The sequence below is a fragment of the Fundulus heteroclitus genome, unplaced genomic scaffold (genome assembly GCF_011125445.2).
Source record: "Fundulus heteroclitus isolate FHET01 unplaced genomic scaffold, MU-UCD_Fhet_4.1 scaffold_753, whole genome shotgun sequence".
Lineage (NCBI taxonomy): Eukaryota > Metazoa > Chordata > Actinopteri > Cyprinodontiformes > Fundulidae > Fundulus > Fundulus heteroclitus.
In genome coordinates, this window is record NW_023397201.1 from 1,667 (window position 1) to 15,000 (window position 13,334).

The 13,334-nt window shown below is 38.6% G+C and overlaps 1 protein-coding gene across 1 annotated transcript in view; it reads right to left on the reverse strand.

Moving 5' to 3' along the window:
- Nucleotides 1-289: 289 nt before the first annotated feature.
- LOC105924068 (sodium/potassium/calcium exchanger 3-like) overlaps nt 290-13,334 on the reverse strand; it is a 30,818-nt gene continuing 17,773 nt past the window's right edge. The window contains exons 3-8 of the mRNA XM_036134158.1: nt 4,930-5,006; nt 3,589-3,663; nt 3,400-3,484; nt 2,868-2,971; nt 627-701; nt 290-541 (exon numbers count right to left, since the gene is read on the reverse strand). Of these exons, the coding sequence (XP_035990051.1) occupies nt 512-541; nt 627-701; nt 2,868-2,971; nt 3,400-3,484; nt 3,589-3,663; nt 4,930-5,006 (446 nt within the window). The 3' untranslated portion in view covers nt 290-511. The remainder of the gene's footprint in view (nt 542-626; nt 702-2,867; nt 2,972-3,399; nt 3,485-3,588; nt 3,664-4,929; nt 5,007-13,334) is intronic.

Below are 13,334 nucleotides of genomic sequence, written 5' to 3' on the forward strand. Positions count from 1 at the left end.
GTTGAAATTGGTCTTTAAATGACTTCACCTGCAGCAAAATGTTCCTGAAATAAAAATAACATATTTTGTTATTAGACCTCTTGTTATCTGTTTATTTTTTAGGGTTTATGTGCAGTTCATGACAATGACTCCTACAGATTGGGTTCCAGGCATTTCTGGATCTGAAAGGTTCCTTAATTGTGTCGTGAGATTTTTGTATACGTTTGTGTCATTTGGCTCTGTGATGATTAATTTCATTTTTGTTTATACTAATGAGCAATATTTTTTTCTTTTGTGGACATTTTATTAAAATACAATAAAATGCAAGGAAATCAGGATTTTATTATTACATTAAATATGTGCCCAAATAGTTGTAGTTTTAAGGTTTGCATTCAATAACAACAAAATATTAATGTGCTTGTCTCATATATATTTAAAATATTTTAAAGACTAATGTTTATAAACATAAAAATCCTACATGAAGTCAACATAATGAATGAATGAATGGGCTCATGAGTATAAAATGTCTGACTCACCAGTAAACTTTGTCGTCATAGATAACCTAGAGAGAAAACAAATCAGAAAGCAGTAGGTGAGCGTTAACGCACAGAAAGAGAGAGCATGTGCAGCCTGAATGCAGGGCTCACCATAATGAGTGCCAGTACAGACAAGATGTAGTAACACGAATCTCTAAAAAGAGACCACCATGTCAGCACCACCGTCTGTGGAGGCAAGATTCAAAACCAGTTTAAACAGCATGAAAGAGGTATCATTAGCATTAAAACAGAAGTAGAGCTTGCTTTAATAGCACGTTCATTAAGGACTGCCTTTCTTTAATGGAGATTAGGGCTGCACGATACTAGAAAATCTCACAATGGTGACAATGCTGGTAAATATTAAGACTATATGACCTGAAACATAGTCCTATTTTCTTCTTTCCTCTCTTTATAATCTGTGCTTTCTACACCATTTCCATTTTGGCCGGGGTCATTTGTGTCCAGTATAGGGATCGGCATTTATTGTATAATATATGGTTATCATGAAAGATATCTTATCATGATGACAATTTGGATTTATCATGACAACAGTAACATCAAATTATTATCCCTGCCAGTATTGTTAGAATTATTACAATTTTCTCCTCTGTTGGTTCCAGTATAGTGATAAGATTCCCATTTTTTATGTAACTGGTGTCACGAAGAAGCTTATTTCAAAGGGAATATGTTTCTTAAGAGCAGTATTGTAAGGATATTGTAAGGATTATATATTTGCAATGTATTGTGCAGCCTTAATTGAAATAAAGGTGCATCTAAAAACATTTGAGCATCTTGAAAAAGTTAAATATTTTTTGTCAGTCCTTTCAGGAAGTATTACTTAGATTCATTACACAGAATAAAGTATTTTAAGCCTTTATCTTTTTTTGCAATTTTAATGATTAATGGCTTACAGATAACGAAAGCCCAAAATTCTGTGTCTCGGAAAATTTGTTTATTAGATAAGTTCAAAAGGAAAAGCATATTTAAAACAGAAATGTCATCCTTCTGAAAAGTATTTATTTTTCTATGCACTCAACACTTGGTGTGGGCTCCTTTTGCATGAATTACTGCATCAGTGCCGCTTGTCATGGAGGTGATCAGCCTGTGGTTCAGACTGTAATTTACTGAAATTTACTGCATTTTACCGTGATTTTCCAAGCTGTATGCAAACGAAATTCTGTTCTGTACGCAGTCTGTGCATGCAGGATGACAAATAAAGTTGTCTAAGTCTAAGTCTAGAAGCTCAGAATGCTATGATGGCGGCCTTCGGTTCATCTGCCTTGTTGGTTCTGATGTCTCTCAACTTCCTCCTGACAACAGTCCATAGATTTCCTATCAGGAATCTTCTTTTGTCACCATGTGTAGCGTGGTGAATTTTTTTTTGAGACAGGCACCGGCTTAGGATTCACACAAACAATATATCCAGGTAGATACAACGGACATAGACATAAAAACCAGTGGACCAGCAGAAGATTTGGCACCCTCATCCATCAATGACTGTGGAAATGCCACACTGGACTTCAGGAAATGTAGATTTTGTACCTCTCCATTAATGACCTTGATTTCCAGATGAAGTTGAGAATTTAATTTCAAAGATGAATTTGGATTACTAAACAACAGCCCTGTTGTTTTTCCCTTTAGCCCAGGTAAGGTGCTTGTAACCCAAGTTCTTGAAGGTGTTTTGCTGGACAGTCCTCTCGAGACTGTGGTTATCCCTGCTTTTATATTTATATTGTGCGCCATTTCCTACCACATTTTTTCCTTCCACTTAACTTTCTTTGAATACGCTTTGATGCAACAACCGGCTTCTGTTCCACTGACCCTTTGTGGCTTGCCCTCCCTGTGGAGTGTCTTCTGGACATGCGTCCAGTCAGCTGTCTTCTCCATGATTGTGTCGCCTACTGACCCTGACTGAGAGGTCATTCAGAGATTTAGGAAACCTTTGCAGGTGTTTTGAGTTAATTAGCTGATAAGGAAGTGACATCACCAGTTTCCAATATTTAACTTTCCCACAACACACACCACATATTGGGTTTTGCTTATCTGTAAGACATATTAATCAAAATTACAACAAATGAAGGCTTGCAATATTTTTACTGTGCAATGAATCTATACAGCATAATATACAACTTTTACTTTCTGAAATAAGTGAATTTTTTTTTTCTTTTTCAAGATTTTCACATTTTTGAGATGCATCTGTGCTGCCATCAAGTGAGAACACTTTGTAGTAAATAAAAGTATTCAATGGCTACTTGAGAAACAAATCCTGCAGTACCTTTGTGTATTGAATGAAAGGATTGGAACAAAGAAACACAAAAAAAGAAACAAAAGCATGAATAAAATCTGTACTACCTGGCCCGCAAAGATCCCACTCAGCCCAATAATGACCAGGATGTTGAAGACAGCTGAACCCACAATTGTGCCGACCCCAACGTCACCTTTGGTGATGAAAACACCTAAAGATGAGAATGGTTAGTTTGAGTTAATTTTGTTTGCTGCAGCGTGCCGTCCCAGGTTGGACCTTTGCCGCACGTCTCCCCCCTCTCTCAGCCCCCTTCCTGTCAGCTTACTTTCAATAGTAAAGGCGACTACTGCCACAAAATATTAAAAATAAGACTACATGTACAACCACTGACCACCCTAAAACAGATAAATTGCATTTTGAGTCTCCTGTAACTTTAATTTTCATTAGCAAGTGTTTTAGGACATTCTGTCTGAATCGGTTTAAAACTTTTCTCTGCTGACATCTCCTGGGGAGTTCTGATATACACTGGTTATGACATAAAGTTATTCTCGGTTTACAACTTAAGATTGATGTGAATAAGCGCAAATGTCACAGAGCCAACTCAGCCGTTACTTGGTCTAGATTCGCAAAGCTACCAACCAATGAGGGAGGTGAAAAGCTCGGGGGCGGAGCTTCCAGCGGCCATAAATGTCGCTCCTGCCACATCCTCGCTGAGCTGCAGGTTCTGGAAGATTAAAAAAAGGAGCCCAGAATAAAATAACAGATTAAAATAGCCTCTCAAAGTGAGAACATTAAATCTGAAGGCAGGCTGGGGCGGATTTTCTTCACCTCTGATATTTTTTCCAATGAAGGGACGAAGTAGTCGTCACAGACGATGGCCAGAGCGTAGAACATGTAGAAAGCCTGAAAAGCACATTTCAGTAGATATAAGGTAAAATACACACAGTGATTCTTCTTTAAATTAAATTGTTTGCTTTGTGTGTTTGTTGAAGTAGAAAATACAATGTATTGCAGAATCATTCATACCCCTTGAGCATTTAGATATTTTATCACGTTACAACAACAACAAACATCAATGTATCTCATTGAATTTATGTGACTGACCAACATAAAGTAGTGCAAATTGCGAATTTGAAGGGGAAATAATTGTGGAGAAGCTTAAAGCAGGTCAGGTTATAAAATAAAATATAAATTGTGAAGTCAAACAAAAAAAACATTAACTAGAAAAGCAGCTAAAAAGCCCAGGGTAACTCTGGAGGAGCTGCAGAGATCCTGAACTAAAATAATCTGTCGAGAGAACAACTATTACTCGTGTACTCCACAAACGTGACCATTGGGGAAGATTGGAAGAGAGAAAGCCATTGATAGAAATCAACAAGAAGTCCAGTTTGCAGTGGACCACAAGCTATTTAAGGGTGCAGCTCTCATGTGGAGAGGGTAGATGAAAACATTGTGTGTGACATGCAATCCTCCCCAACAAACCACGGCCAACAGAAAAGCAGAAAAGCATCATGCCGTGGGGATGTGCTTTTTCAGCAGGAAAGAGGAACCTTGTCAGAGTTGACTGAAAGATGGATGGAAGGACAGTCCAGGAAACCGGTAAGAGGCTGCAAAAACATTTGGGAATGGTGAAGAGGTTCACCCACCAGCAGGACTATAACCCTAAACAAACACCCAGAGCTACAAAGATTTAGATCAAAGCATATGAAGAGTTACAATGGTCCAGTCAAAGTCCAGACCTGAATCCAACTGAGATTCTGTGGCAATCATGAGATCTGATGTTCACACACACTCAATCCAATCTGAGAGGGAGTTTTTTTTATTTATTTTTTTGCAAAGAACAATGGGTAAATATTTCAATGTCTATATGAGAAAAGCTTGTAGAGCTATTGCACAGAAGACCTACAGCTGTAATTACCACAAAGTGGGCCTAAATGCCATACTTTTTTATATTACATGTAAACAAAAAAAGTATCCTTCTTCAACTTTACAGTTTTATGCTCCTTTTGTGTAATATTTGCATAGTCTTATAAAATCAAATTCAAATAAATTAAGATTTTAGTTGAAGTTTGATAAAACATTTCAATGATCAATGGCTTTGAATACTTCTGCGAGGCACTACACGCATGAAAAGCAAACGCAAGATAAAAAAATAAAAAAAACACTCACGCAGAGTGCATGGAGAAGCACAGCCCCATTCTTCCTCTGCTCCTTGGTAAAGATGTCTTCTGGAAATTCATGGATGGCTGTGGATTGGATTAACATTATAAACATCTGATGTACATATAAAAAAGATTAAAAACTACTGAGCAACTATATATATATATATATATATATATATATATATATATATATATATATATATATATATATATATATATATATATATATATATATATATATATATATATACCAATAAGAGCAAATGTTTAATGTCTCTATTACGATCATGCAGATTGTGGTGTAACCCAAACTCTACATATACCAGAATAATAAAGGAAGTGAGGTGATAGTGAAACTGACTGATGTGTAAATTCACTTTCTGTTCTACCTGGAGTGAAAAACTGAAACATAAAACAACTAAATGAGTGCTGGGCTGTTCCCTTGCCATTGCCAAAGCCAGCCTGGAGAGTGTGGTGCAGCTCCAGTTCACATCTCAGAGCGGTGCTGGATGAATTTAAACTACGGCGCAGCGTGAGGCTATTAATAGCTCCTTTGCTGTGTGAGACAACAATGAGCCGACATGCTCACAATAAGCGCGCTGTAGCTGTGGAGATGCACGAAGGCTACATGGATTAGGATCGGGTCCCTTGTGATCTGGGATATGAGATCTGCTCTTTGACACGGCAGCAGTGCAGAATGAGGGGGTGGGGGGGGCATATGGTCCTGAGGAGAGGACTTTAATTTGACATGTTCAGAGGGAAAACATACATGCTACTTGTGGATCCTTTTTAATACCTAAGGGTTGGAATGAGTTCCTGAAAGATGGCCGTGTCTCTGCTTCGTGCTCTTTCATGATCGAGGGAAATACTATTTTTACTTTGAGCCAGCTGTTGTTGCATGACAGGGCTTGTTCAGCGATTAATCAGTAAGGAACATTTCTAGGCATCCTAATCCACAAACAAAACTCAATGACAAGTAGCACTGTGAGGGTCTTCTGAAGAGGCCCTTCTGAGCTGCTCAGCTGTTGAACATCTGCGCTCCCCTCTGTATCTTTGTCTCTATCACTTTCCCCTCCTCGTCTCCTCTCTGCCCCGACACACGAACCCTCAGGTCCGGCGGTCGGGTAAATCACAGGACTGCCTCAGCCAGCTTTGGACGGACACTTTGAGGGGTTGCTGTGGTGAAGGTAGTTGCTATGGTGGCCCTCTCCCAGGGGGCAGCTTTTTTGTGATGGGTGTCGGTACAAAGCCAAAGGCTAGGCGACTGCATTAATAATGAGAAAGGGGGAGGTGAATATAGTTTTCCCATGGTAAAGATTCATGAAAGATTTTTAAAAAACAGAAGAAGTGACAGCAGCTCTGGACTGAAACGTCTAAAAATATTTATTTTTCCTCACAAACCCTCGGGAGACGTCTGAGAGGGAGCGAGTGAGGCAGAAGGAGCATGAAGACAGAAGATTGCAGGAGCAAAAAGTGAGCTTTGCAAAAACTCCTTTGCAAGCAACCCCAGCAACAAACAGCAGACATCAGCGTCGCAGCAGACGGCACGTCTGCAACTCCTCAAATCGAAGTAGATCCGCTCCAAAGAGTCAAATATTTACTCCAAACAAGGCAACATTTGCACAAACCATCACGTTTCTCTTTGCTTCCAAACTTTTACTGCAGGAATCACGCTTGCACAAGTCGTTCACCAATGATCTTATTCTGATTGTCTCCGTTTTTCCAGCAGCTCACGTGTCATCTTTCCATTCCCATAAAACTTGAATTATACCTCTAGAGGAGATAGACAGGGCTGTGGAACAACTAGTACAAGATCAGACTTGTTCAACGCCATCTGTAAGATAGCTTCAAGCTTGTGCTTTTTCTGACTGGACTTCCATGAAGGCAGAACCCGGGAACTAGAGCTCTGAAGCAGCTTATTGAGAGTTAGATTAGGTAATGTATATTTAGAGTACTTTCAAGTGACAAGGTTCACCTTAATTTTGAGCAACCAACATCCAAGACACGACACTGCAACATGAGCAGCATCATATAGATAAAGTCAAGCACGGCAGATACCAGAACCAGATAATGATTGTTTTCAAATTCTTTCAAGTGGCAATGTGAAATTGGCTGGTGACCAAAATCAGCTGAGTGCGTATTCACAAAGATCCTCAGAGTCCTCTCAGAAAGCTCCTATCTTAGCCCAATAATTCCTGCATAGGAGTCTCAGCTTAAAGTGATTCAGATCGCTGCTGAAAGCGACTCTGAGTAAGAAAATGACAGAAATCTTTATCTTAGTGAGGAGGTGTGGTTGACCTCGTTGCTAGGTGTGGCACTGGGTTTCAAGAGCTGCGATTGGTTGATAGTACACGAAAAAAACAACAACACAAATGCGCTTCTAGGGATCGAAGAAGAGAAATTAACCAATTAGAATGGATTCAGAAATGTGTGTCAAGATGAAGAACTGGACAGCAGCACATGACCCAGTCTAGGTTACAAGAGTCTGGTAACAACAAAAAACAAACATGACTCTTACCCGATCACACATATTTTTGGTTCTCTGAGGGGAATGTGGCCTTGTCTTTACAATTCTTTACTTCTCAATCTGGTCCAAAGTGGTCTGCTATCAGATTCCAAAACACGGAGGCAGACTGTTTATAATTTTCTGACAGTGCAGTTTTGCCAGAGGTCTTCTTGTGCATTAAACCTGAATGTTACATGTATACTGCCCCTCTAGTGGCCAAGAGTTAAACAGTGCTGCTTTAAAGGGCAAGTTGTCTACTTTCCTGTTTCTTAAATTCCCAAGCATAGTAGTTTTGGTACTTTAAGTATTTTATATGTAGTTTAAGTACTACCGATCCAGTTCAATCTGAATTTAAACTTGTCTAAGGGTAGCAAAAAAGTTTCTGTTTGAATTTGCGTTCATAAAGCATGTAAAGAATCTATATGTGATCTGGCGAAACAAAGATAGAGTTTGTGACTCAAATATAAATCTGCGTAAAATCACAGTGTTCATTAAGCATAAGTAGACTCTTGTCTCCAAAAAACTGACGCAGGAAAAAACATCTGGATCAAAAAGTTATAACAGTTTTTGTTTTTTACCGACCTTCCAGATCTGGAAAATGAACAAAGTAAATTCCAGACTATTTCATACTTCTAGATCAGGTTGACAACACTCTTCAGTCTGGGATTTGTACCCGAGGGAAAAAGACTTAAAACTATTTCAGAGAGTTACTTAAAATGAAGTCAGAGGAAGCACAATATGTAAGAAGCTACAAGCTAAAAAATAAACCGTTATTAAAGGCTGGTTCACATGGCGGGGTTATTTGCCAGATTTTCACCCCAATTCTTCCGCTTCTGAGAGGCGCCGATTATCGCGTCTCTTAAAGTAATCTTAAGAGATCTTCTTGCCGTGTGTGGTGTGTTAAGAACGATCTGGTCCGCTCAAAATCCTGACCAGTGGCTAAGTTTGGGTCTCATAAAGATAATGGACATAATAAATGATCAATCATATCAGTGTTGGCGCCTCTCAGGTGTTTTTAACCTTTCAGTGTTCATCACCATGTGTTATAATGGCTTGGGTTAGGTCAGTAGCCTGCATTGTTTTTCTGAAGCATGAAAAATATGTTGTTTTCATACTGACATTTTGAACTAATCATCACTGCAGGGCAAAATAACGACACCTAAATTTAAAAGTGAGAATGACTCTCACCCTGTCAACTTCTGTGTGAGTGTGAACTGTATGCATATTTACTGGGGGTGGGTTCCTGAGGAACACATCCCTAAGGGAAAGTGCATAATAATGATAATAATACATATAGCAATTTTTTTGGTAAACAGTAAAAATAACTACAATTACATAGGGCTTTACTAGACTTATTAACCACAGAAAAAAAACGTACCTATTTAAGGCAAGGACTAACAAACATCGGGGCCTCCTGATGCTACATTTTTGCACTGAAAAAACCTTCAAGACAGGTTTAGTTTGATGCTAAAGTATTTTCTTCTCACCGGTAAGTTTTTACACATACTAAAAAACACAAAAAATGTTTTATCCATTTTTATTACTATACACTATAGAACATTTATAGGGATTTTAAAAAAAGAAGAACCATTTTGTTTCTGTTTCTAGCTTTTGAAATAAAGAAATAACTTTTACAAAGACAGTAAATACATTTTCTTCAATAGAACATTCTAGATTTGTTGTTTTATTCTGATGTGTAAATTCTCTGCAAATATGGGATGAAAACACCTAGAAAAGCTGTTTCATTTTGGTATTTAAAAACATTTTGCCCAAAGTTACGAAGAGCCACTGGGGAGGGTCTAAAGAACCACCACCCCTCCAGAGCTGCAGGTTGCTGAATCATGTTATAGATGTTTAAAATTAACGGGAACATGGAATAGGCTTAAACTGAATCTCTGGGTAATTTGGAGCTAACGTCTCATTGTTTTAGAGTAAAACTTTACTTGGAACTGATGATGTCTGCAATATTGAATGCTAAAGGTTCTCTTAGACAGCTACTATAATTTGTTAAAACAATCATCCCCACTCTCCCGTGCAAAAAAAAAAAAAGGAAACTTAGTCAACTTGAGAAAAAAGGGCCATAATATGACTTCAAGAGACAATCTGATCATATAATTTGCTTGTAGAGCAGTCCTCATAAAGCCTCTGCAGTGCATTAGTGCTCCAATCATATCGCAAATCAAATTCTTCAGAGACCACTGAAAGCAAAAGATGCTGCTATTGTGAGAAGCAGAGCTGTGAGGCCGGAGCAGAGCTGAATGACAAGCAGCGGGTGGCACGAGATAAAGATATCAGTCGGAAAATCTGCAGGGCGTCCTGGAGTCAGGCTAAGGCACTGACTGTCATGTCAAGTGTTGGGATATCAGGCACCAATCAAACCGGGGCCGGGTGTCTCCAAAAACACACACTCTGCTGCATTTTATATGAGTAATTATATATATATATATATATATATATATATATATATATATATATATATATATATATATATATATATATATATATATATATATATTTCATCCAGGTGTGTATTGTAAATTCAATTATGCATTTGTTCTTTGATTCCTTTTGCTTTGAGGTGAATGGAAAACAAGGCTGATGAGCCGACAGCAGGGCTTCAGTGGACAGACCAATGAACATTGTGTACACTGCTGTGACAGAGGAGAATGGAATATGAACAGAGGTAGCTTTGCATCATCAACAACAGAATCTAAAAAAAAAAAAAAAAAAAAACACCAAAAACATCATCACTTGATGACAAATTGTGACAAACCTTTCACATTTAGAATCTAATCACTAAAACTGTTTTTCATGGGGAGGGAAAAAAATAACATTTTAATACCTACTAAACTGTCCTGATGAGGGCAACGTCTTAAAGGCAGTCTATTGTCTGCCAGTTTCTCAACACTTTCTCCCAAAATTCCCCTAAAACACGGCAGTGGAAAAATACTATTCTCAGCTGACCTCCGCGTGCCAAAATAAACAACATAACAAATCTCAACAACAACACACACTGCAGGCCATTTAGTTCATTTACATCGTTTAGATTCTTTGACCCCCCTCCCCCCCGCCCCAAAACCGCTGGTCTATTTTTGGGTCTTCTCTCTCTGCACTTTTAATGCTTGAAAGACAGAATTGTCTGGCTTTCAAAATTTAGCATTCAGTTGCCTAGTAACAGCGGTCTCGGAGGCACGTCAGCCGGAGCCGGATCGCGCCGTCTCCATCCTGTTAAGCAGCGGAGAGATAAACAGAGAGAAAGAGATTCTGTGGCTGGACGTTGCAGAGCAATCCCCAAGATAATATCCCCAGAGGTCCGGGGTGGGCTTTTTAATCACACCACAGATTATACAATCACTGTCAGGCGGCCTGCTGAGGAAGAGCGCAGAAACCTGAGGCTGGAGCCGTGCTTGGCGCTCTGTCTAATAGTACCTGTCCAGCCTTTTGTTCACTTCCTTGTCTCCAGTGTATTAGCACAATGAACTATCTACGCCTGTGTCTTTGTAGGAGATAATGATGCAGATCTGCTAGCAACCAGGAACTCAATAAAACTTAATTGTGGTATAAGGAAGCAGAATGTAAATGATGCACTGAGCAAAACTGGAGAAATAAAGTGGGTTAGGAGGAAAACACCTCTTATGTAATCTCAGAGATGGATGTGCTACAGACAGTGGGGCAATAAAATGCCTTTAATATTTTTGTGGATAAAATGCCACTTTTATAATATTTACAAGTCTTTTTCATCTCTTCTTAAATGTCTTAACTTTGGGGCATGATGGCTTACTTTTAAGATCTTTTAGCTTACTTCATGTTGTCAGACGGATCCTGTTTAAGGACTTTGTTGAATCCATAGCTCTGGCAGTGGGTCTGGTTCACTTTTTTCTCTTTAATAAAACAAATCATCGTGTGAAAACTGCAGTTGTTATTTACACAGGTTAACTTCATTGGACATTGCAATTAGTTTGATGATCTTAAACATAAAAGAAAAGCGGAAATCAATACGGTAGCAAGGAATCACGAGAACATGTACACGTAAATTTGCTTTGAATGCCAAACACTAGCTTGAAATGAACCAGACTTGTCGGCACCAATGTCATTAGTTGACCCATTACGCCAAAGTGAACTTACTATTTTTTTTTTTTTTGGGATAAAAAGAGATGAGGTGTTAAAGTAATGTTCAGCTTGAGGAAATATTGTGCATTAGACCATTAAATCAGGAAATGATAAGTAGATAATGCAAACCAAACAAGATTGTGGACTTGTAAACAAGTCCAATAGGGGCTCTTTAACAGCGCTGCCCAGTCTTTGTCACGTTTTTGTGTATTTCGTAAACATGTCCTGCATGCTCATGAGGTCATGAAAGAATGTTTCACTGAAATCTGAAGTGACGGAGCTTGACTGTATTCACTGCGCACATATTCTCTCAGGTTTCACACCACCCACAAAGGGAGTTGGATTTAGATGAAGTGCAATCTGGGCAAACCATTTGCACTGTTTATTTTTAACCCAGCTTCATTTGCATATGTTTCTAGAAGAATATGCCTGGCTCACATTGTGTAGTCGGACTTCGACAATACTGGGGTAGTATTGCATACAATGGAGCGCTGTGACTGACAGGCTAATATTGGCACAATGACAGAGTAACTTCAGATATTCTAAATGTAAAACTTGATTCTACAAGTACATCAATGGATTGTTGTTGTGCTGTAGTATTACTATTAAATCTGCGGTTTAGCAAACACAACAATAAAGTCATTTAATCTACTATCTAAATTTTTTATAATAAAAGTGTCAGCTCTGATGAATGCGGCTCATATCAGCCAAACCACAAAATCAGCTTGGGAGCCAGATGAACATAGGTCAGTTATGGCAGTGTGTCTCAGTGATGATCTTATTAGGAGCAATTTGAATCTAACCTAACCATGCTGACGGCTCCAGGGCTCACGAAGAAGAACAAAATAACTGAATCTGGAAAAAAAATCAGTTCACCTGGGAAATTATTTTGACTCTGACTCTTTTATGTGTGCGTCGGCCCCCTGGAGTATTTTCGTGCACAATCTGGACAATGTAACAAACAAATACAATGTGTAGTCTGCATGACCTTTCAGATAGCATGCAGGGAAGAAACAAGAGGTCTCTGCCACTTTTCTTCCCCCATTCACAATACAACTCTGTAATAGAGTTGCAGAAAAATATAAACACTGAACATTTTAGAAATTCCTTGATTTCAAAAGGAACATTTCATGCAACAACCCACTAATGTAAAGATCAGCTGTTTAAAATATAAGGCCAAATAATGTAAATACTGACCAATGTAAAAGGCACAGGAACTACTAATATAAAAAGCTACACAAAGTTTAAAGCCCATCATTCTAGCATTTACACACTGTCAAAAGTACTGAAAATATGTTGCTCATGAACTTTTATTAAAAATCAAAGATCTTTATTGCAGCATGACCTCTGAAACCTCTGGGACAAAGGTTTTCATGTAGGACTTAAGTATCCGGACTGCGGGGCCGTGCATAAGCATTCATACCCATTTCCTACATTTTGTCATGGCACAACCACAAACTGTTATATTCGTAGTATTTTATTTTATGCAAAAGAAAATCATGTGGAGGGAGAAACTTAATTTGTCCATCAAACAAAAATTTAATCAGAAACACCTCTAAAGGTACAGTGGAGGATTTTTCAGGAAAAGTTGCTAAGAAACGGCCAAGTCCCTTTTTGAATAACTGCGCATGACCAAGACCATCTCACCTGCTACCTTCCGCTCCTCAGGGGGATCACGGGAAAATCCACGCTGGTCTTATTTCTTTATTCTGTGACCTTCCTGTTCTTTTCATAAACTCGCAAGACAGTTTGGTTCTTGCAACTCTCAGCAATTTTCCAAGTATACAGTGAGAACA